The sequence below is a fragment of the Manduca sexta genome, chromosome 9, assembly GCF_014839805.1.
Source record: "Manduca sexta isolate Smith_Timp_Sample1 chromosome 9, JHU_Msex_v1.0, whole genome shotgun sequence".
NCBI classification, from domain to species: Eukaryota; Metazoa; Arthropoda; class Insecta; order Lepidoptera; family Sphingidae; genus Manduca; species Manduca sexta.
This window is the reverse complement of record NC_051123.1, coordinates 5,569,758-5,595,372: the sequence shown is the minus strand read 5'-3', so window position 1 is coordinate 5,595,372 and position 25,615 is coordinate 5,569,758. Positions and strand designations below refer to the sequence as shown.

General features: G+C 35.3%; 1 protein-coding gene across 1 annotated transcript; it reads left to right on the top strand.

The window, feature by feature from the left end:
* Positions 1 to 25,031, top strand: LOC115443278 (alpha-tocopherol transfer protein-like). Its single transcript, XM_037436855.1, has 8 exons — positions 1 to 243; positions 19,677 to 19,837; positions 20,621 to 20,783; positions 21,193 to 21,251; positions 21,626 to 21,822; positions 22,688 to 22,798; positions 23,424 to 23,526; positions 24,173 to 25,031. Exons 2-8 carry the CDS (start codon positions 19,684 to 19,686, stop codon positions 24,322 to 24,324), a joined length of 939 nt encoding a protein of 312 aa, XP_037292752.1. The 5' UTR covers positions 1 to 243; positions 19,677 to 19,683; the 3' UTR covers positions 24,325 to 25,031.
* Positions 25,032 to 25,615: the final 584 nt, after the last annotated feature.

Below are 25,615 nucleotides of genomic sequence, written 5' to 3'. Positions count from 1 at the left end.
AGAGGTGCTGACAATAAATCCAAACACTTCATCGCTAGATCTAACATTGTGTTTAGAACGTTTATATTAATTAGCCGTGTTCGACGCAACACGCACCCGTGTACGTTCTTACCGTACGAGTGCAATATTTCCCAACAATCAGAGAGAGGTGAGGTCGCCAAACGAGCAGTGGTGACCGAGCGCTGACGCTCGGAAGACGCGACCCACTTACTATAGTTTGTGCATCAGCTGTAAGGATAAACAGTGAGTATTTTTTGAATTTAGAACACTTCATTTTAGTTGGTATAGTGGCCAGGAACAAACTATTATTGTAAAAGATTTATTTTTCTATTTTTAAAAAGTCGAAATAAAACTACCTTCCATAGTTTGAAAAAAATGAACAAAAAATATATTGTTTAATTTTTAAGTACATTACAAACTCGTGTTGTGATGAAATAAAATTATTCTTTAGCTGCCATGTGGATCCAATGTGACTTTGGTCTTTGTGGTCAACAAACAAAAGTAATGGTTATGTTATGATACCAAATATGTAAATTTTTATCCTAAATAAAATAATATTATTCACTAATTGACTACCCAGAATGAAATACCCTTGTTTTGTAAATTGAATGTGTCATGGTGTTGTGCGAATAAATGTATTTGTATTTATATTTTATCAAATAATATTACTATTTGCACTTAACCGATTCGCTCCCTATTTACGAAGATTAAAATTTTGATTGTGATACCCTTAAATGTAGAGAAAAAATCATTTGTACGTTTTTGTTTAATTTTTTTTTTTATTTCATAGTCGTAAAATTATAAGACATTTCATATGAGCAAAAAAAATAAATTCTTGTTTCTATTCTATAACGAAAAAACGAGTATGTACAACACTTAATATATCATTGAACCTTGCATAATTAAGTATGTAATACATAATAACCAGCCAAAATTACCGGATGGATAAAAAAGCTTAACAAGTAAATCGAATAAAAAGTGACGAAAGAAACATCCTTACAAGTTAGAGCTCATTATTATTGTATTTATATTGTGTATTTTAATTAAAATACATCTTGTATAATAATAAATTAAAAAGCCAATAAAAAACCTAACGTAATTAATGGACGACCCCAAAATAATATTCTACATAACTCTGTAATATTTGCGGATTTGCTTATTTTTTAGTTTTTATATTTTTATTTTGTATAAATTTAGCGTCTAACTCGTTTTATTTTTCTGTGTACACATATTTTTGGAATACAATCTAGATTAAAACTGTATGATTTTATATATATTTTATAGCACTTGTAGTCTGTTTTGTGTATAATAAAACAAAAAGACCCTTATTCATAGACGTTTTTTATCTAAACACGGAGTAAAGATGTGATAACAAGTCTGTTTTGCAGTGCTGACGGCATGGCAGCCTTCGCAGTGCGTAGACATAGGGCCGTTGTGATTGGTTAATGTTGAGATATAGCAATAAGGGGGTAATTATATAAAACATTCATAAAAATTCATACATCTAACCTCAAAAACTTTCGCATTTATAATATTAGAAGGATAAGTAGAGTCAATTTGACATTCTGTTAATAAATGAAATCACATACTCGTCTTCACCTCTGCTAATATTATGCCAAAAATAATCCATGAATAATGAATATTTTACCCATAAATTCTAGTTTTTTTTATGATTTTAATTTGTTCGAAACTAAACCTTTTTTATAGTAACTCATTGTATGTAAGATACCATTTTATCATGAAGAAGCTTGAGATTATATCTCAGTTTTTTACATTTTAATTGCTCAAAATTAAAAGATAAAAAACGATAAAATCCAAAAACTAGTTTTACTTCGTAGTCAAACATTCGCGAAAACATAACATGTCATTATAATAAATATTTAGTAATCAAAAACTACTTAGAAATGCTCTGACTCGTTTTGAACTCGCTACATATTGTTTTAAAGATAATATAATTAATAATAATAATATCAGCCCTGTATTATATACTGTCCTACTGCTGGGCACGAGCCTCCTCTACTACTAAGAGGGTTTAGGCCTTAGTCCACCACGCTGGCCTAGTGCGGATTGGTAGACTTCACACACCTTCGAAATTCCTATAGAGAACTTCTTAGATGTGCAGGTTTCCTCAAGATGTTGTCCTTCATCGTTAAAGCGAACGATAAATTCACAAAGAATCTACACATGATTTTAGAAAAGTCAGAGGTGTGTGCCCTTGGGATTTGAACCTGCGGACATTCGACTTTGCAGTCTGTTCCACACCCAACTAGGCTATCGCTCGCCTAATAATGAATATAGAAATATAATGAATATTTCTATATTAAAATTATAACACATTTTCGAGAAATTTACAGTTCAGACATAATGAGATAAGGTTATGCAGAGATTACGGCGATAGCCTAGTTGGTTGTGAAACAGACAGCCAAGGCGAATGTCCGCAAGTTCAAATTCCAAGGGCACACACCTCTGATTGATACTAAAATTCTAAAATTATGAGTGTATTCTTTATGAATTATCACTCGCTTTAACGGTGATGGAAAACATCGTGAGGATACCTGCATACCTGAGAAGTTCCCTATAAGAATTATGACAGTATACGAAGTCTACCAATCAGCACTAGGCAAGCGCGATGGTCTAAGGCCTAATCCCTCTCAGTAGTAGAGGAAGCCCGTACCCAGTAATGGGACAGTATATAATACAGGGCTGAAAATATTTTTATTATTTATGCAGAAATTTCTTAATGTATAAAGTAAAAAGCGGCAATAGCCTAGTTGGGTGTGGAACGGACTGCCAAGACAGTTGTCCGCAGGTTCAAATCCCAAGGGCACACACCTCTGACTTTTCTAAAAAATCATGTGTGTATTCTTTGTGAATTTATCGTCCGCTTTAACGGTGAAGAAAAACATCGTGAGGAAACCTGCACATCTGAGAAGTTCTCTATAGGAATTCGAAGGTGTATGAAGTCTACCAATCCGCACTAGGCCAGCGTGGTGGACTAAGGCCTAATCCCTCTCAGTAGTAGAGGAGGCCCGTGCTCAGCAGTGGGCAAGTATATAATACAGGGCTGATATTATTATTCTTAATGTATTGTTTTGATGTGTAGATAGGTAGAACACTTATAATATTAGTATCTACACATGGTTATGGGCTCCTTTTTCCGCACTTAGCCCGTAAAAAAGTCGGGCCATTGTGCGTGAGTATCTACACATATACCATACTATAACAAACTATAATAGGTTCTTAGCAAACATCAATAGTATACAACATATACGTTTAAGTAAATCACCATTATCTATTTAAAATATTTTTACACAAAACCTACGTGATGTCACAGTGTTCTTGGGATTTTGCATTGCTTTAGGTGTTATATATTATAATAATCCTTCAAACTATTTTTCTGTACATCGCTATCATAATGGCGGGCAACAGCTAGAATCTGTAGTAACAATATAAAGCTGAAGAGTTTGTGCGAACGCGCGAATCTCAGGAACTACTTAACCGATTTAAAAAAAATCACTGATTGGAAGCTGCATTACTCCTGAGTGTTATAAGTTTATTTTTTATCCCGGTAACATAATATTCAGCTTGTAAAACCTTTTTCGCGCGGTGAAAGCCGCAGACAAAAGCTAGTGATACATAAGAAAAACAAGAAAAGGTTTATAGCTTTCCACAACTACTTGAAAAATATTTTGAACGTTAATTACTTGATATGTTAGTAAATTAATTATTTACAATATATGACTGCCCCGATGGCGTAGTTGTAATTGTATACGGTACGAGTAAGACTACCGCGCTGAGGTCCTGGGTTCGAATCTGTGTCGGGCCAAAATAATGTGACTGGGTTTTCCTTCAAAAAACTACTTAGTCGCAACTCGCAAAGCACTTAAAGCAGTTGGTAATACGCCTGATCTTCTCCATTCATGTCAGATTTGAACTCTCACTGGACTATGAGAGTGAAGGAATAGAGACCACCTGTGTATTTCGCACACACTTGTGCACTACATAGGTAATATCTCCTCCGTACCTGGCTGATCTCCGCTGAGATTGGTACCCGTGGCCGAAATTCGCCTAGGAGGGATTCATTCATTCATTCACTTATAATATCTATGCTCCTCATTACCAACTTACCCTATTCCCATGTAACGTGCAATTAATTCTTTACGTGGCTTTCGAAAATTACTTTCTCAAAACTTCATTGTTCTCAGCGTAAACTTACTTTCTTGTCTTCAATTGTGTTTTGATAATACAAAGGAATCTTTGTCTTAGTGATCAGTTTGGTATGCAATAATACTGTGATGAATATCAACACTTATTTACCAAAGCAACAATGCGAACGAAGTTCTAACAAACATAGTTTCTGATCCTCAAATATTTGAATTGTATTAAGATTTAAGGAATTTTATTGCAGTAAGGAATAGGTTTTATCTTAAATATATATATATATATATATATATATATATATATATGATATAATGTTCAGTTTAGCCGATACTGTAACTTAATTTTAAAACTATTGTCTTTAAAGTCGAAAGTCATTCTTCAAATTTTTCATGTGCTTGCCTGAACGGAATTGTTATTTTTCCTCAATTTGTCCCTAACTATCTTAACATAAAAATTACATTTTAAATTCGGAATATTAAGTAGACGTTATTTACGTTTCGCAGAATATTTAAGATTTATATTCTTTTTCCTCCTGCCTTGTGACTTCTATACTTTATTTTTTTCTTGCAATGAACCAAGTAACCATTTTGCTAATAAAATAAATGTACGCTCAATAAATGTTAGATATGCTACGACCTCATTTACTATAATGGGCAGTTTCATCATCTCTTCTGACATTTGCCTTCCTTTCAACGTAGCCTAGTACTTTCCTTTGTTTGAAAGGGCAAGTGCAGTGCGATTTAGTCTGCCTTATAACTACTCATCCTTGTTTATTTTACACACCTTTATACACGGTCATTTTGACATTGCGTTACTAAATGAAACCACAAACTTATATATTTGGAAATAAAACTTTACAGCAAGTCACTTGATCTGGAGATGTAAAATAAAAAAGTGTAAGTTTAGAACAAAATAAATATTAGTGTAATCATTAAAAATTTTCGCGCCCTAATGCCACTACTACTGCTCTAAGAGAATACGCCGCAGCGCCAATATTATACTTTCAGTCAGAAATACATTAACGCACGCGCCATGTTCGCATTCAACTAGAAAATGATCAAAAAAACAGTAAATTAAAATCAGGATTTTTGGTGAAAATATTCGTTATTAATGGATGATTTTTGGCACAATGTCAACAAAAGTAACGAGTATGTGGTTTCATTTAGTAACGCAATGTCAAAATGACCCTGTATATTATATTTATTTTCTGTTGTCTACGTACATATATCCTTATGTGTTAATTGCAACCTAAATAAACATGTTATCTAACTATCTAATACTGATTTTGGTACCAGCTAAAACATTAAACAGTATAGTTATTTACAGACCGAATATCAGAACCAAATTTCTGCTACAAAAGTTATTACCAATTGGTAATAGTCGTTGTCGTATCTAAAATGTCCGTATTAAGAGATGTCACAGGATCCTTAGATATTAATACAAAATGAAACATATTTATAGACAATATAATAAGTGTAACAACTGGACATAATAAGACTTAACATCTCATGTCTCAGGAAAGCGAGCGCAGTAGAATACCCAACATTTTGTAATTCAAGGTGTTGGATGCTGTTTCTACTGTTTATGGGCGGTCGTTGCTTACTATCAGGCGAACGACAAGCTCGTCTTGTCATTCAAAGCAACAAAATACATGTGCTAATATGTGCAATAAAAACGTGCAAATCACGATATGGAAAAATTAAATGTATTTAACACTGACGTTTTGCTATGACTGCCTCGGTGGCGTAGTTGTATTGCATGTCCGGTACAATAGCGCTCTGAGGTCCTGGGTTCGAATGCCGGGTCGGGCAAAGTGACATTTGGGTTTTTCTGCTCAGTATCAGCCCGGAGTCTGGAATTTGTGCCCGATATGGCGATAGATAAAAAGCGGCGATAGCCTAGTTGGGTGTGGAACGGTCTGCCAAGACGAATGTCCGCAGGTTCAAATCCCAAGGGCAACACACCTCTGACTTTTCTAAAAAATCACGTGTGTATTCTTTGTGAATTTATCGTTCGCTTTAACGGTGAAGGAAAACATCGTGAGGAAACCTGCACATCCGAGAAGTTCTCTCTAGGAATTTCGAAGGTGTGTGAAGCCTACCAATCCGCACTAGGCCAGCGTGGTGGACTAAGGCCTAATCCCTCTCAGTAGTAGAGGTGGCCCGTGCTCAGCAGTGGGCAAGTATATAATACAGGGCTGATATTATTATGGCGATAGGCTCGCCCCCTATCACATCATGGGACGGAACATACTTGGCGAAAAGTGGGTGCCCTAGTTGCGCCTCTGCATACCCCTTCGGGGATAAATGCGTGATGTTATATGTATGTTTTGCTATTTCACGGTACATTGAGTAACCATCGCATGAGCGCAAAGTTTCGATATGACAATTTTCTCAATGTCCTATATGATCTTAGAACTCTTTAAAGTGGTATCAGTATTGTTGTGGCTGTTGTAATTCATGCATATGCTGATTAATAATCCAGATCTGAAAGTTGTTTTGTTATATTAAAACTTCGCAATCGGGTGGCCGAAGTTACATAACGCACACGTTACGTTTTGGTAAATGTAAAGCAATACAGATCTTTGTGGGAAAGACGAAATATAATGCATCGATATTGTATTCTTACTCACGTTACTCAGATATATTTAGTTCCAACGTCAATTAGACAAGGAGAACGATTGCAAAAAAATAAAGTACTTTCTTATCGAATACTATAATATTTAAAACTTGTCAAACACAAGTAACTACATGGAAATAATTGACAATTGCATCGTTATTTTTTTAGGAAATTTATAATGATGTCTCCTCCAAGTAAGCCTGCGAAATTAATGAAATCAATGCAATATATTAAATAAAAACAAATGATGGTGATAATAGCGTTATACCTACACAACTTACGTCTGCTTATGCTAGGATATATTCTATAACCGCCGAGATAGCGAACACCGTACACAAGAAATTAAAACCCGCCATAGTGGCCCACGTAAGTGTCGCGTTCCGGGATCAGCCTGTGTATATCCGCTCCCAACAGGCCGGCATAATTATGTCGACTGCCGAGTGATAATCATCTCTCGTCAGCCGACATTCTATTGGACCTCACTCCACTTACCATCAGTACAGTGGGGTTATTTTGTCATGCAGGAATAACAATTCTTATTTAATTAAAGTTAGGAAGCCATGATATGCCTAGAATCATGCGTGACTATGTATCCCTATATTAACAAATTAATGATAGGAACAAAATGATAAGCACATCCCGTGTCGATGCGTGTCAACAAATTAATATAATAGCTAATCTCATTGCATTTGACCTCCTTCAAAATATGGAAACAATTTTACACATTACAAACTGCATTAATGCTGGCTGTTAGTTTGAATTATCAAATTGTAGACTTAGGAATGTCAAGCTGCGAAGTGTATCATCATGTATGTATCGGCCTCTGCTACGGCAAACTTAGGATACGGTAGATGACCTGATAAAGGTCACTAGAAGTTGCTAAATGCTGCCTCGACTGCCTCGGTGGCGTAGTTGTACTGCATGCGCAGTACGGCAGATCCTGGGTTCGGATCCCGGAACGGGCGAAGTGATATTTTTAGGTTTTTCTGCGCAGTATCAGCGAGAAATCTGGTATTTGTGCCCGATATGGCGATAGGCTCGCTCTCTATCACATCATTGGTGTCCTGGTTGCGCCTCGGCATACCCCTTCGGGGATAAATGCGTATATGTGTTTGTTATTGGTTAAGTTGCTAAATGCTCTTTCCAGTAAGTCGGTCTGGAAACCTTCGAAACTGCTATGACAGGAATGGCGAATCAATGGCACGTGCCAGTGGCGATACGATTATATAATTATTCGACCACGCGTAATGTCGACTTAGTTTGGAAAATAAATGAGGTCCCTATTAAAAGGGCATTTGGATAGATAAATCGGGCCCTAGACAGTACATTATTGTTTCGACGATCCCCAACAAAATCTCATCTGCAAAATACTCTAGTTGCAGTATGGAGTTCTTAAGTTCAAATAAAAATTAAATTAATTTTTGAAACAATCAATAGTTTTGAAATGAGTAATAATTGATATTTATATTTTCACTTAACTTAAGCATTCTTACAGCAACAAGAGCATTTTGTAGATGAGATTTTGTTCTTAGGTACCGTTGAATTATTTATCTTATGCACACTTTTATTTATGTTATGCATATTTACCATTAAAGGTTCATCCCTTGCCTACGAAGTGTATATTCGCAGAAAATATTGAAACAGATGAAGCGAATGTGCGGCTAGCAATTGTAATCTAGAATTCCGATTGGTCCACATTGCAGTTTTGTAAGAGCGGTTGAGTTCTGCACATGCTTTCACTACAAAGATTATGAAAAAATGCATTATTGATGACTTAATTTCGTTGTTTATTTCTCTACGGGTTACTTAACTTTATGATGGTATTCCTTCGTCCATTTTCTGCCTTAACAAATTAAGAATAAAAAATAGTTTCTATTTTAGCGTAATAGTTTTAACATTCAAATAAGGAACACGAGCAATCTGAATGTTAAGGTGCAACAACCTTAGCGCAAACAAAGTTGAATAATTCAGTGATTCGTAACTATTATGTAATAAGTATAAATTTAATTAATCTGATGCATAATTACAAGCAAGTACACAGTTTTTTTTATATATAAGGCAAAACTTTATTTATAAAACAATTTTGTTTGTTTTTGCTTTAGATTTTTGACTTAATTTTTCTTTTTTTCACTGTAAGGTTTCACGTCAGGGGTCACGGGTTTTTTGTCTACGTAAAAACATAGATACCTAACAAGAGACTTTGACCTTTTCAAATTAACATTTCATCAGATTTATTAGCTCTCAGCTTTCATAACATAACGAAGCCAATTGCCATTTAAGTAGGTACAATATCAAATTCCGGACTGATACTGGGAAACCCAATGTCATTTTTACCCGACCTAGTGTTCGAATCCGAGACCTCGTATTGTACCGCAACATAATGACACCACCGTTTAATCATCATCATCAGCCGCCACTGCTGAACATGAGCCTCCTCCAAAGATTTCCAGATCAACCTATTGTAAGCGGCCCGCATCCAGTGACCTTCTGCGACTTTAACAATTTATTTGTTACAGCTTATTTGCACTCAATTAATTATCTAGGTACTCATGGAATATAACGTGCAGAAAGAAATCATTTTTTATATATTACTCTAAAAGAACCAGTCCTTTTAAACCTTTTAAACCCCACGCATTTCTAAAGCAAACACTCAAACGCTAAGCAAACTAACATGGAAATGTTTTCCTTTGCAAAACAAACATCAAAGACACGTCGTCCAAGGCCAGTGGGTCACTCACAAGGTCCAAGTTTCACAACACTTGCCTCACCGTCTGCTTCGTCCGTTAACTTAGAAGGTTAATATCATGTTTATGAAAGTGAATTAGTAATCGAATTGCATCTATGACTAATATGAAAGGCAAGATTAAAATTTAAATCTCAAAGTGCAAGGAATTCGTTTTTTAAATAAGTAAGAAGGTTGGTTATGCAACAGACTATGTTAGTCATATTATTTATTACGTTAATCAAAAATGTTCTTCATTTAAAATCTAACATAGCACGATTAAAATCCGTTTAAAAATCAACAAGATATAAGTCTTTGTGTGCTGATGAGTTAACGTCGAAAAACGAAAAAGAGACGCAATATCCTTATTACGTCATATAGATTTCGATGCGCGCGGAAGAAAGAGATGAAACGATTGCCTCATTACGCGCCCAATTTTGGTGGAATTTCTCATTCAATGTACAAACATGGTATTTTTCGTTATATTTTTTCGTTCAACACGGTTATTTTCGATTTAAACATGGACACAGGTACCACTAGAATACTGTTTATAACGCATCCATAGTTTTTTTATTAATATCACTGCTTTTATCGTGACAACTGGGGCTTTTTTGTTTGCAACTTGTTTCATAACATTTATTAATTTGTTTGTATTTATTTATTTGTTTGTATTATACCGCATCCGTTCCACCCATTAAGGATGCGATAAGTTATTTCGTGGCATTATTTATTGACTTATCAAATTTGTTGTAGAAATAGAAGCAAATACATTTCTAGTTTATGAAAAAAGGTCTTTACGACTGTATTCCTGAAGGAATAGGTAGAGTTGCAACCAAAGCACCCACTTATGGTAATATATGTGATATATTATTAAGACAAAAGGCTCGCCCTTTATCATATCATGGGACGAAATACCTACACGGCGAAAAGTGGGAGCACCAGTTGCGCCTCTGCCTACCCCTTGGATAACAAAAGGCGTGAGTATGTGTAACCAAATAATAATAGGACAGCCTTACGAGGTTTAGATGCTTTTTCATCAAGAAACTCTATATGACTTCATTTAAATAAATGTAAAATAGATAATACCGAAAGCAGCGATAGCCTAGTTGGGTGTGGAACGGTCTGCCAAGACGAATGTCCGCAGGTTCAAATCCCAAGGGCACATACCTCTGACTTTTCTAAAAAATCATGTGTGTATTTTTTGTGAATTTATCGTTCGCTTTAACGGTGAAGGAAAACATCGTGAGGAAACCTGCACATCCGAGAAGTTCTCTATAGGAATTTCGAAGGTGTGTGAAGTCTACCAATCCGCACTAGGCCAGCGTGGTGGACTAAGGCCTAATCCCTCTCAGTAGTAGAGGAGGCCCGTGCTCAGCAGTGGGCAAGTATATAATACAGGGCTGATATTATTATTATTATTAGATAATACCGATTTTAAATGCACTCAATATCTAACCTATACTGTCTTCATTACAGTTACTCGAGCGCAGTACCTAACCTTACATTATTGAATTCCCTCGCTAAACGTGCATCGGACTTTCTAATACCTAGATATTAAACATTAAGGCCTATGGTGCAGCTATAAATATCAATAACTTTCTAGAAATCGTTTTATGAACACGTACTTTATTGTATTTTAATTTAATTCATTAGATTATACTTTTGTACTTTAAAGTTTCATCTCCTGCCAAAATAGGTAAAGCTACACTTAAGAATAAAAAATATAGTGAAAACATTGGTAAATATCTAAATGACTTTTAAACGGGTGTCTGAAATTTTGATATTTTAAATTTAAACAAAACTTGCACGCTAATTCTATTTCTTGTTATATACAAAATTGTTTTTAAAAATGAATAACCTAAAAGTATTCAGTGTATTATAGTATAAATAAAGTCTTAAAGGACAAGTAACCAGAGTAGTAAAAGAATCCTTAAAAATCTAAATCAAGTAGCAATGTTGTTAAGGCGATACCTCAAGGTCCATTTTCATACATTTTGTTTCGGCTTTAATCTGGGTAACTAAACAAGTATTGGCAAGTAAAGAATTTAAATTCACGTCTAGTTAGTGATTAGTTCTCGCAGTTGAAAGAAAAACGTAAAAATAATTAATAATCATGGATATTTCGGCCTTTAAAATTTAATATGACGAAATTTATTTTTACGTTTTTCTTTCAACTGCGAGAACTAATCACTAACTAGACGTGCATTTAAATTCTTTACTTGCCAATACTTGTTTAGTTACCCAGATTAAAGGCGAAACAAAATGTATGAAAATGGACCTTGAGGTATCGCCTTAATGTAACCTTCGCGGGCCGACGCGTTGCGCTACGCAGATTGAGTACCGGAGTACCTACATTGTAAGGTGTAATTAATTATTCCATCTGGAGTTTGCACTTACGACACGATGAGGTGACATAAGTCCTTGCTTTTAGCGCGAAGTTTACGGTCATTTTCCATAATGAGTAGTATTATAAAGATTAGAGAAAATCGCTTTTAGCGTCATTATGTTTAGGTCAATTATTTTTAATGGATTGCCTATAATTCTAAGATCGAAGTTTGAAAAACAGACCTTATAAGTTCTTACAATAAATATAAAGACTTTTACATTTTTATGCCACGCTACTTGTGCAATATTAATTCACAAAGGAACAATGATTTGCGCAAGCATCGTCTTTATTAAGATATAAAGCAGCCTACAGCACTCAGGAGTAATGTAGCCTACTATTAGTGCAAAAAAAAAAAGATTTTGGTTTAACAGGTCCTGAGATTACCGCGTTGCTTGAGCAAAGTACAAACTCATCGTTACATCTTATAATATAAAAATGAATCGCTGAATGTGTTGCTAAGCGCAAAATTCGAGAGCAGCTGAACCGATGTCGCTTTCTTTTTTTATAATATTCCTTGAAGTACGAGGATGGTTTTAACGAAGAGAAAAATTTTAAAAATTGCCTGAAAACGTCTAAAAACACACTTTTCTATATTCCCATACAAAAGATTCGTAATAATACTTTAAAGTTAATAAAATACCATACCATAAAGTGTAAGCTTTAGTGGAGGGGTTCCGAGAAGGCAAAACAAATGAGTGTTGTTAGTATCGTATACATATTAATGTCAATATTTCGATTGTTACGTAGTATGAAGTTCGTCAGCTAGTTTTAGTATAGATTTGTAAAATCCATGTTAAAGGGTAGGTAGCAGAAACTTGCCAGGGACTGGTAACAAAAACTATTGAATGTGATATCAAACTCTATGGCCCAAAGTTAGCTATTATAACCTCTACATCTCTTATTGCTCAGTAGTCTAAAAATGGCGACGCCACATATAACTTAAGTCTGGTCATAAAGATTGGCAATAGCATTGAACTTCAACATTGCTTAATACTAAATTTAGAAATATTTGCAATCGTCCTTGGACTAGATATTTCTACATTAATATATCCTAAAACATTAATGTGTTGTTGACACAGTAATAATTAAGGTCAAAGTAATGACAAAATTCTATTTAATTTTGCATATTGTAAGATATATTTTTCCGCCTTGGTAGCAATCGCTGACACAAGATGTAAAACCCGCCATCTCGGCCCACGTAAGTGTCGCGTTCCGGGATCAGCCTGTATATATCCGGTTCAAATAGGCCGGCAAAATTGTGTCGACTGGCGACGGATACCTCTCGTCATTCAACATTTTATATGAAACCCACTTCGATAACCATCAGGTGCTGTGGGGTCACTTTGTCGTGCCCCGTATAAAAAAGACCACAGTAAGACGTTATTAAACTTTAATGATCATTAAAGTTTTAGTAATTCGAATATTTTTACATGAAGAGCTAATAATCTCGTAATATTTTTAAGAAATAAAAGAAAAATGTAATCAAAAGATGACTTGAAAATTTTTAATTTACTTGAAGAAGTAATCCAATGGTTAATGACTAAAATTAAGAGACGTAATATTTCGGCAGTGACGTGTCTAAGAGCCATAATAAAAGAAGATTTTAAGCAAATAAACCGATTACAATAAATCTCAGTAAATATGTTGAAAAAATTGAATTTTAATTGGTCAATTTTTACCATCATTTGATAGATAGATTGGAATCGTTTATTGACCGTAAATATCTATATGATGAATAAGATTTAGTTTATTGAACATTATTTACAATAAAGTTAATAATTGATCAAATATGATTCGTTTATATTGTAATTATTAGACAGACAATTGTTTAACTATGATTTTAGGACGTGCGAATTTCCGACATTACCTGCCTAACCGCCTACCTACCTATGCTAAACATATATACATATATAAATACCGATGAAATACATATTTAATTACGTACATATATTTATGCATAAGTCATGGTACGAAGTGCGAAATAAATTTAAACGACTTTAAAAAAGGATGAGTGTCTCAATTCGACGTCTATTTTTATGTTTGTTAACCTCAAAACTCAGTCATTTATTAATGGATCTGAATATTTTTGTATTTAAAAGGATATACATCCAGATGGGTTCCGTAGAATATTGTTAACACTACATTTTCGGCTTTTGCAGTTTTTTAAATATATTATATCGGGTATAATAATATCAGCCCTGTATTACATACTTGCCCACTGCTGAGCACGGGCCTTCTCTACTACTGAGAGGGATTAGGCCTTAGTCTACCACGCTGGCCTAGTGCGGATTGATAGACTTCACACACCTTCGAAATTCCTATAGAGAACTTCTCGGATGTGCAGGTTTCCTCACGATGTTTTCCTTCACCGTTAAAGCGAACGATAAATTCACAAAGAATACACACATGATTTTTAGAAAAGTCGGAGGTGTGTGCCCTTGGAATTTGAACCTGCGGACATTCGTCTTGGCAGATCGTTCCACACTCAACTAGGCTATCGCCGCTTATATCGGGTATATATTTATTTAATTCAATTTAAACACAGCCGGCTCGGCACTGCGGGAGCGCAGGACGCCTTCGCCGACGCAGCCCGTAGGCGCGGTGCGGTAAAGAGGTTCGCAGGGCCGACGAGTTCGGTGCCGAAACGACGGGTCCAGTTATAGGGCGCGCTATAATTAAAACAAAATTGCATAGTAAAAAAAAAGTTTTACCATTACCATACCATTTTATAGCGAAATGGTTTTGTTATTAGTGAAAACAAAAACTAACCCAATCCAGTAGTTTGGTTTTTAAACTGAAATAACAGGAATAATTATGTCGTGTAAGTTAAAGAAAATGCGAACTTTGCTTACCCGTCATTGTCAGTGGGTTTTTTGTGTTTGCTTTTTATTGAACAAGCATCATTCTCGTGCGAACGTATGTGACTATAAAAACATTTTGAAAAGCATAAATATTTTAGCTATTAGCTGTCAAAATGCAAATAACCATACTTTAGTTACCACAAAAAAGGAAATATTTATGCCCATTCAGTTTTTGCTGTTCATAATAAAAAATATCCAATAATATATTATAAAAATTCTACACTGTCTTTGCCGTCCGTAATCTTATCTTGCTCTTTCCAATATTATAAAAGGGCAAGTTTGTGAAAATGTTGAATGTTTGTTAGGAGTAAACATAGTAACAATTGAACAGATTTGGATGAAATTTAACGCATGGGGAGACCATATCCTGGATTAATACATAGGCTTTTTATCTTAGTAACTTTCTTCCATGGTAAATAATGGAATGTTTATTCTCATTGATTGATTAGATGGCGCTGACGTCGTACTGTATTTCACACTTTTTTAGCAAGAAAGACTCTTCACGCGAGCAAAGCCACGCGCAACATCTAGTTTAAAATTAAATGGCCAGGTTTTGTAATCCTTTTGTCTCACGTATTACATTCAACCAATGATGTAACAGACGCCTAAATATCATTGTACTAACCTAATTTGAAATTACAACACAAAATCGCATTGTGAGCAACAGAAATCTAAGACCAGTTCACTGCTTAAATTCGTATTTCCATTTATCGCGAATGGTCTTCTTTTTTATAATAGCTCCGTTGTAACAAAGGTGATTTTGTCAATGTCGGAATGTGTGTATGTCAACCAGTCAATAACCCTCTGAGGCAAGTCTTGGGCGCCTGGTCTTCACCGAATGCACGCCTATTCATGTGAGGACATTTCTCGCGGCTCTTGGCCACCTCGTGGATGTAACAACACGTTGAGTCCTACGAAGATCACTAACATTTCCTGGCCTTCTCCCCTCCGCTCTTCTACGAGGATTCCTTTTCTTTTTCCCACACTTCCCTTCTCCAGATATCGCCACCCAACTTTCCTTCAGGTCCCAGTAGTCGCTTAGTCGGGAGATGGGATCATGATCGCATTCGGAATTTTCCCCCGGTGTTGACTACGGAGCCGATACACAAAATGATTGTGATTGATTTTTTGTTTATGCCATCCTTTAAATACGTTGTAAGTATCTCAACAATGAGTCGTTCGCATAGATGTGTCTATTTCTACCGTCAAATGTTGAATTAAAGATATTCACTGCTGTGTTTGAGTTTGATATTGTTACCAAAATAATTAATAATAACAAATATCGTGAGAAACGGAATACATTCCCACGCAGTACTTGTTTTAAAATTAAAACATGAAGGATTACTAACAACCAAACACGCTCAAAATACAAGAAAATTAAATAGAACATAACATAAAATTACTTGGTTACTATATAAATTACTAGCTTTTGCTTGCGGCTCCGCCCGCGTGAATAAGAGTCCCGCTTTTTTCCGGGATAAAAAGTAGCCTACAGCATTCAGGAGTATTGTAGCCCCCTCTTAGTGAAAAACTTTCAAAATCCATTTAGTAGTTTCTGAGATTAGCGCGTTCAAACAAACTCTTCAGCTTTATACTTAGTCTGGCCATAAATACTGTTACACTTAATTATAAAAAAATATTACATTTGAATTTCGAATCTGTCATTTTTATACGATTGTTCATTGTGTTTTCTCATTTTGGCGCCAATACATTGTAAAATATTTTGCGATATTAAAATGGTGTGGGGTGATAAAGAGAACCGAATCGCTGTGATAGCATTACACAAAGTAGGTATGGAGCCAAATGCAATTTTTAAAACTCTCCATACACTTGGTATTAGTAAAATGTTTGTGTACCGGGCTATTAATAGGTACAATGAGACCTCCTCTGTTTGTGACAGAAAAAGATCTGGCCGTCCACGTAGTGTTCGTACGAAAAAGGTGGTCAAAGCAGTAAGGGAAAGAATTCGAAGAAATCCTGTCCGAAAGCAAAAGATTTTATCTCGGGAAATGAAGATAGCACCTAGAACCATGTCGCGTATTTTAAAAGATGACTTAGGACTTGCAGCCTATAAGAGACGCACTGGCCATTTCTTAACTGATAATTTAAAGAAGAATAGGGTGGTAAAATCGAAACAACTACTGAAGCGGTACGCAAAGGGAGGTCACAGAAAAATTTTGTTTACGGATGAGAAAATTTTTACAATTGAGCAACATTTTAACAAACAAAATGACCGTATTTATGCTCAAAGCTCTAAGGAAGCTTCCCAATTAGTCGACAGAGTGCAACGTGGACATTATCCGACTTCAGTGATGGTTTGGTGGGGTGTTAGCTATGAAGGAGTGACTGAGCCATATTTTTGTGAAAAAGGTATCAAAACATCGGCACAAGTGTATCAAGATACCATTCTTGAGAAGGTAGTTAAGCCCCTTAACATCACCATGTTCAATAACCAAGTATGGTCCTTCCAGCAAGACTCGGCGCCGGGTCATAAAGCTCGGTCCACGCAGTCTTGGTTGGAATCGAACGTTTCGGACTTCATCAGAGCTGAAGACTGGCCGTCGTCTAGTCCCGATCTTAATCCGCTGGATTATGATTTGTGGTCAGTTTTAGAGAGTACAGCTTGCTCTAAACGCCATGATAATTTGGAGTCCCTAAAACAATCTATACGATTGGCAGTGAAGAATTTTCCCATGGAAAGAGTGCGTGCTTCTATTGATAACTGGCCTCATCGTTTAAAGGACTGTATTGCAGCCAATGGAGACCACTTCGAATAAGCTTTTTATATTTTTTAATTGTTTTATATTTATGTATTAAACTGACACACTGTAAAAGTAATAAATGTTATTTGCAGTTAACAATTTTTCTTTTTTCTTTATTACAATATTTATGGCAAGACTAGGTATATTAGTATCTATACTATTATATAAAGCTGAAGAGTTTGTTTGTTTGTTTGTTTGTTTGTTTGAACGCGCTAATCTCAGGAACTACCAGTCCAAATTGAAAAATTCTTTTTGCGTTGGATAGCCCTTTATTCGTGGAGTGCTATAGGCTATATATCATCACGCTATACCCAATAGGAGCGGAACAGTAATGGCTAATCTCAGGAACTACCGGTCCAAACTGAAAAAATCTTTTTGCGTTGGATAGCCCTTTGTTCGTGGAGTGCTATAGGCTATATATCATCACGCTATACCCAATAGGAGCGGAGCAGTAATGGCTAATCTCAGGAACTACCGGTCCAAACTGAAAAATTCTTTTTGCGTTGGATAGCCCTTTATTCGTGGAGTGCTATAGGCTATATATCATCACGCTATGACCAATCGGAGCGGAGCAGTAATGACTAATCTCAGGAACTACCGGTTCGAACTGAAAAATTCTTTTTGTGTTGGATAGCTCTTTATTCGTGTAGTGCTATAGGCTATAAATCATCACGCTATGACCAATAGGAGCGGAGCAGTAATGGCTAATCTCAGGAACTACCGGTTCAAACTGAAAAAATATTTTTGTGTTGGATAGTTCTTTGTTCGTGGAGTACTATGGGCTATATGTCATCACGCTATGACCAATAGGAGCGGAGCAGTAATGGCTAATCTCAGGAACTATCAGATCGAACTGAAAAAAATATTTTTGTGTTGGATAGCCCTTTGTTCCTGGAGTGCTATAGGCTATATATCATCACGCTATGACCAATCGGAGCGGAGCAGTAATGAAACATGTTGCAAAAACGGGGAAAAATTATTAGTTTTGAGAGCTTCCGTTGCGTGCGCTGCGTAAACGGTTACAGTTATGCAACAATAATGTATGTGTGTGTGTGGATTATTCCTCTTAAAAAGTTCTAAAAAATATATTATAAAACAAAGTCCCCCGCTGCATCTGTCTGCCTGAACGGGTTAAACTCAAAAACTACCCAACGTATTAAGATGAAATTTGGTATGGAGACAGTTTGAGAACCTGGGAAGAACATAGGCTCCCGGGAAACTACTACTTTTATAACTGAAAACTTTAGCCTGAAAAACTATATAACGCGGGCGGAGCCGCGGGCAAAAGCTAGTATATTATAACTGAATTAAATCTTACCCACACAATGCTGTTGAAACACATCTCCGACAGAATTGCAAAATTAATGAACACACGGATCATTGTGAAATGGTGTTTCCATTGCAGACGATAGTCCGCGATCACGTTACTTGACCTTCCAAATCGCGCATCAACATTTCCGAATTAGTATCATTAAATAAAAAAATTGCATAAAATACATTCAATAATGATAGCTGTATATCGTTATAATACAAGGTTTTTGTTATTTCACACTAATAGTTTTAAGATAGATAATTAAGTTTACGAAGATTTTGTTATTAATGGAGGGGAGATGACCTAATAGTGACTTCTACCAAACGGTAGGCAACTATTAGTACGACATTGAAATGCGCGGTATTATAAGTACCTAAGGTTCGAAGCAGTACCAAATACATCCGTGTATTTTTAAGATAATTTATACAGTCTAACCAAGGGCGTCGCCAAGGGGGGCAGGCAGGCGGAATACGGGCGAAAAGTGCGCACACCTGTTATGCATCGGCCTGCTCTTTCGAAAATAAAAAGCGTGTGTGTAAACTATTTTATAGTATTGTATTATTTTTTCTTTTATTAAGGTACTAGCTTTTGCTCGCGACTTCGCCCGCGTGAACGAGTTTTCTGTGATAGAAAGTAGCCTTTAACCATACCAGGGTTTTAAATTATCTCCATACCAAATTTCATAAAATCTGTTCAGTAGATTTGGAGGAAATCGATAACATACAGACAAAAAGACAGAAAAGGATTTTATAATACGTATAGAATAAGCTAGAGCTTGAAAATAATAAATTATAAAAAAAACTGTAGTGCAACGTAATCAATCAAAATTACAAAAGCACAAATTTAATTCCAGGTGCAAAATGAAGATAAAACAAGAGCTCCTTGTCCAGCCGACGGGCGAGTTGTGGAAGGCGATCAGGGTGGAGCTGAACGAAGATGTCACCAACAATGACCGGGACTTGGCCGCAATAAGGGAGTGGCTGAAGAAGCAACCGCACTTGCCTGATGATTGGGGTCTGTATTTATTATTTATTGCTCTTAAATGTAGGCTATGTGTTAAGTGACTGCTTCGGTAGTGTTGTTGTAATGCGCACGCAGTACGGATACGACTACAGCGCTAAGGTCCTGGGTTCGAATCCCGGGTCGAGCCATAATGAATTGTGACTGGGTTTTACAATCTTAAAATTTACGCAGTTCGGAGTTAGGAACTTGGCAGTGTGACAACCCCGTGCCTCGGAAAGCACGTAAAGCCTTTGGTCCAGCGCCTGACCTTTCTCCGATCATGGAGGATCGTCGTCTCTCCAGACTATTAGAGTGAAGGAACAGAGAATGCATCTGTGTATAGCGCACACACTTGTGCACTACAATATCTCCTGCACACCTTTGAGCAATTGAGATTGGCCGTAGTGCCCGAAATTCCGTTAGGAGTCATTCATTCATTCATATGTTAAGCCAGGACATGGTCTACCCTTCTCGAAAATTTTATCCATGTGTTCGACTGTATGAGCGTTGCCTTCTAACAAATGTCCAAACATTAACAGAAACAGGTGACATCCTTGTTTATTCGAGAGATAAGAAATGTATACTGTTGCTCTTTTGGACCGCGATTCGCATCAAATAGCAAAATCTGGCCCCCTCCAACAGCCCATACATTGCAATCACAGTAAAAAACTATGAACAAACATACGAGTGTGTATGTAAACAAAATATACTTTCAGTAATAAAAAAAAATTCAGGGTTCATGTCGTAACATGTCCCAATTCGCCAAATTATTATAATTTTATTTTTATTTTTCAGAAACTGGCCCACTAATGACCTTTCTCCGTGGTAGCAGCTTCTCTCTGGAGAAATGTAAGAGAAAGCTCGACATGCACTTTACCATGAGAGCGGCCTGTCCAGAGTTCTTCACAAAAAGAGATGCCTCAAGCCCTGAACTGAGCGAAATCTTGGCATCAAAAATGTACGTTGATTTCGTGTTATTCTATACGGGTTATAGTGACATTATGTTTCTAAATGAAACGACATAATCGTCTTTACCTCTGCTAACATTATGCTAAAATCATCCAAGAATAACTAATATCTTCACTAAAATTCTCAGTTTACCTATTTACGAAATAATTATAATATCATATATTTAAATCATTACTAGGTCTAATGTATTTTTTTATAAATGTGTAAAAATGAAGTTTAAAATTTTAATCTAATAAAAATTACAAAAGACAATAATTTATGGATCCCCCTTTATTATGTTTTGTGATTATTGGAATTCTAAACGGTTTCTCAAAACTTGCGAATAATATTCCAAGAACTTATGAACTGGTTAACTTTCATTGAACGATCTTTATTATAAGTATTGATTGTATTTTCAGTCAAGGTCCACCCTTACCAGGATTGACACCTAACGGAAGAAGAGTGACCATATGCAGAGGTAAACATTTCTTGAAATTATTCAAAATAAAAATACCTACAAAATTAATAATACCAAAAAATTATGCCCGGGCTTTTATATTTGAAGTCTTATATTAAAAGGAATACTCAGCTAGACTGTTTATGAACCGTCTCCTCGTGGGACTCCCATAGTGACGGCATAAATTCAAAATTGGCAACACATTTTATTTTACCAAGATCTAGAAGAAATTAGTCTAAGTGTAAACCATAGTGTGGGCACAAATTCAAAATTGGGGACGTAATTTTTTTACCAAGATCCAAAAGTCCAAGTGCGAAGAAACTTTAGACTACCGAACTAATAAAAACCTTGACAGACAAAACCTAGATTTCCTTTAAGCAATAAAAACTCCCCAGGTATCCACCACAACTTGGACTCGCAGCAGATAGTGGACACACTAAAACTGGCGCTGATGATCGGAGACATTCGCCTGATAGAAGAGAAGGAAGGTGTTGCTGGCGACATCTATGTTCTAGACGCTGCTATCCTGGGTCCTAGTTTGCTCACCAAGCTCTCTGCTACTATTATTAAGAAGTTTATGATTTGCGTGCAAGTAAGTTCGTATTCTAATCTAGTCATTTGAATAAAGGTGACCTAAACGGCTAATACGTAAGATTACAAGGATCTATTTTGTCCACGACATCACTTTTTAAAATGGGGGAGCGGCCCCAAACGGAGGCGTGACAAGATATAAAGGGAGGCTCTACTGTAGCTTTTTGTCAATCTATTTCGATCCCTAGTGAAAAGTACTTTTTTTCTAGATGAAGTACCATATCTCCTTCTGTATCCCTCACAACGTATATGCACATTCATGATCATCAGTTAGAGTTATAAAGGCGTGAAAGCATGACAATTCATAAACCAACTTTCATAATATTAGTTAGGATACTTGGAGAGTCACCGTCTTCCTCTTCCTTGCATTGAAGAGAAGGGAGGTGTGGGCATTTCTATTTTAGGGAGGAGGATGGAGTGACAATAAATTCTTTGGGAATACGTCTTTTTGCAATAATTATACGCGTTATAATCGAAGGTTAGTTTTAATAGCATAGTTAAAAGATTAAAATGCCCATAATTGCAAAAGCATAAATGTATTCCATTTATGCTTGGGCCTGACAATAAGTAATGTCTTGTGCGGTAGTCAACTTGCGATCCCAAAAATTGGCACATCATACAATCCAATTGTCGTTGTATACGCACATTTTACAATTAATTTGGATTAGCTCATTATTAAATTCGTTGCGTACAAGGTTTGTTTTTTTTTAAGTTTGATATATTAATATAATTTGTCAATTTATTATTTAAATTAAACAATGTTATATTAATTAAAAAGATAATCGGATGCTTTTGTATTTTTTAAAAAAAGTATTTCAATAGCATTTGGTAGCAATGTTGTTATAAACTCAAATTTGTTTTCACAGGAAGCTTACCCAATAAAGCTGAAAGAAATACACATCATCAACACATCACCTATAGTAGAAAGATTTGTTAATTTCGTGAAACCCTTCCTTAAAGAAAAAATTAGGAAACGAGTAAGTGGGACAATTAGTATTAATTTATTGTAATTTTTTTTTTTGTAAAATGTAGGTAGATATTGTAACTTTTACTTTTCGGACAACCAACACCTCAGTCCCCTCCGTGACCACAAAGGCTGCAGTCTTCGGAATGTCGGGAGAAAATTATAATAAGTATAAAAAACCACAATAAAATCATAAGAAATCATAGCGGTTATCCTAATTATAATATTCATACCCTTGCAACTATCAACATATAATGCTAGCAAATAATATTACCTATTTATAATTTCTATATCTAGCTACATTTTAGTATTTATTTATGTGGGAAAGATACAATATTTTAACTCTTTTAGACTAGTTAAGGTAATTAAAAATACATAAATCAATAAAGTTTCCACTTATAAGCAGTTATTTTACAGTACAGTAGATGTTATAGGTAAAAGTTAGTATATTTCTTTATTATATAGTACTACAGTTAGTATCTTTACTATATTCAATGAATTTGTTTTCTTTTCCTTTTTTTTAGAATATTATTTTTATAAAAAATATTTTTAAAGCATATCACCAACCTAGATCAGGAACGTTAAAAAATTATATTTTACTTACAATCAAAAATAACCAGCATTTATTTATAATCTAGATCTTCATCCACAAAGAAGTAAAGGACCTTTACAAGTATATTCCTAGAGAAATGTTGCCTGAAGACTACGGCGGCGATTGCAGCACCATGGAAGCTCTTCATGGTAAGCCTCTTTGTTAATCTACTCACAGGTCTTAATTCCAACTTCTTACCAATCCTAACAATCCAAGAGTGAATAAAGATGTTTGAATGTTTTATTCTCAGTTTATTGCATTCCACAATTTTTAGAATTTAAGTAAACACATAATCCGCTGACCGGAATGATACAATTTGGCAAGGCTAGATAAAGTCCTAGATTCACATATAGACCATTTTATACCTACAAAGGGAAAGGTTTTTTTCTGATCGCGAGCGAAACCGAGCAACCTTTATGCCCGAAGGGAAGGGCGGAGGTGTAACCAGGGTACCCACTTTTGGCCAAGTGTGTTCCGTCCCTTGATATGATAAGGGGCCTATTGTCTATTGCCAGCCCATTGCCAAACACCGGGGCTAAACAGAGCCAAAAAACCCAATATTACTTTACCCGACCTGGGTGTCGAACCTTGCACCATAGTGCGTTATCGTACTGCCCACACAATACAACTACGCCACTAAAACAGTAAATAATATTACAGTATACTTAATCTAAAGACGACTACTCCCATGCATATGTATATTGAACAAGAAGCAATGATAAGGAACAAAGATATTTTTTACTTTAAAACTTTAAAAAAGTCTACATTCTCAATTATTAACAATTTTCCCTACAGAACAATGGACTATGAAACTTCAAGAATACCGTGACTGGTTCAAACGCCAAGAGTCGATCAAAGCCAATGAGGAACTCAGACCAGGAAAGCCGACCAACTACGACGAACTCTTCGGAATAGATGGTTCCTTCCGTCAGCTAACTATCGATTAACTCGATATAGGCTTACCTCATAGAATTGTTCGTCCTATTTGCTGTTAGGGTAATGTTTAGTCAAATATACTTTTATAACTAATAAAAATTTAAATTTAGGTAAACAATTTGGGTAACTTGGGGCTGTCAGAACAATTAGACTTAAATTAGCAGTTGTTTTCTCATTGCTCGGTCAATCGTCTATTTTTTTTTCATTTGTGTAATTTTCTCATGACAAATGTGTATTGTTTTGCTTTGCGCTTTATACTCGTATTTTTTTTTCATTATCATCTTTTTGAAGATATGTAGCTTAACAAAGATGTAATAAAGCCAGAGCAAAGCAGATTTTTCAATAAATATAATTATCAGCCATTTTTTATTCTCACAAATCATTTTCTTTTTAAAACCTCTCAAGTGCAAATAATTGATCCAATAAGAATTGTATACTTATCGGACTATTGTTAAGATTTTTCAATACCTATGAATTGTGATAGTCAAAAAAAAATCTCTTAAGGACTTGATCTAAATCTGACATTCCAAAATAAACCTTGAAAATCAGACGTTATAAATTAAAATCATTTAAACATTGTAACTCGAAAATATTGATTAATTGTATGTTATTTGCTATTTATGCTCAGCTATTGTGATATATTAAATTAGCAACTTAATTATTGTGTATTATAGTTTGTAATGGTGTCAATTATATTAAATAAAAATTATCATACCGAGAGAGTATTTTTTTTTTAATTATTGACCGATAGTTATTATATTATTAGACGCATAATAATATAATATTTATGTTTTAAACGGATTATGAAAAAACTAGGCTGCCTTGACTATGCCAACCAAAATATAACTCTATTTGATCGACAATTTACCATATGGTGCAGCATAGTCAGCGATCGGGATAAATTAAATCTTTTTTTTAATGCTGTGTGGAAGGTCTGTAAACCAGTGAGAAAATCTGTCGATACCACCTAACGCCCATTAAGACAATTTCTCAAAATGAATATGCGCAACATAATAGTTTTGACGTTACGAAATTTCATGTAACATCATTTTTTTTAGTTTATTTTAATTCATTCATTTTATATATTCAAGGATACGCTTTTCGTTGTATTGAGAAGCTCTTTGGAATACGCTGTACTTAAATAAATAGTTAATAGCCTGACCAGGAAAATAAAAACTACTTTGGATCTTTTTTTGTTTTAAGGTTAACATTATCAGAACATATACAAGAAAGTAGTTCCATATTCCATCACATTACGAAGTTTTTATTTTCCCTATCAGGCTATTCGTAGGTTCTAAACAC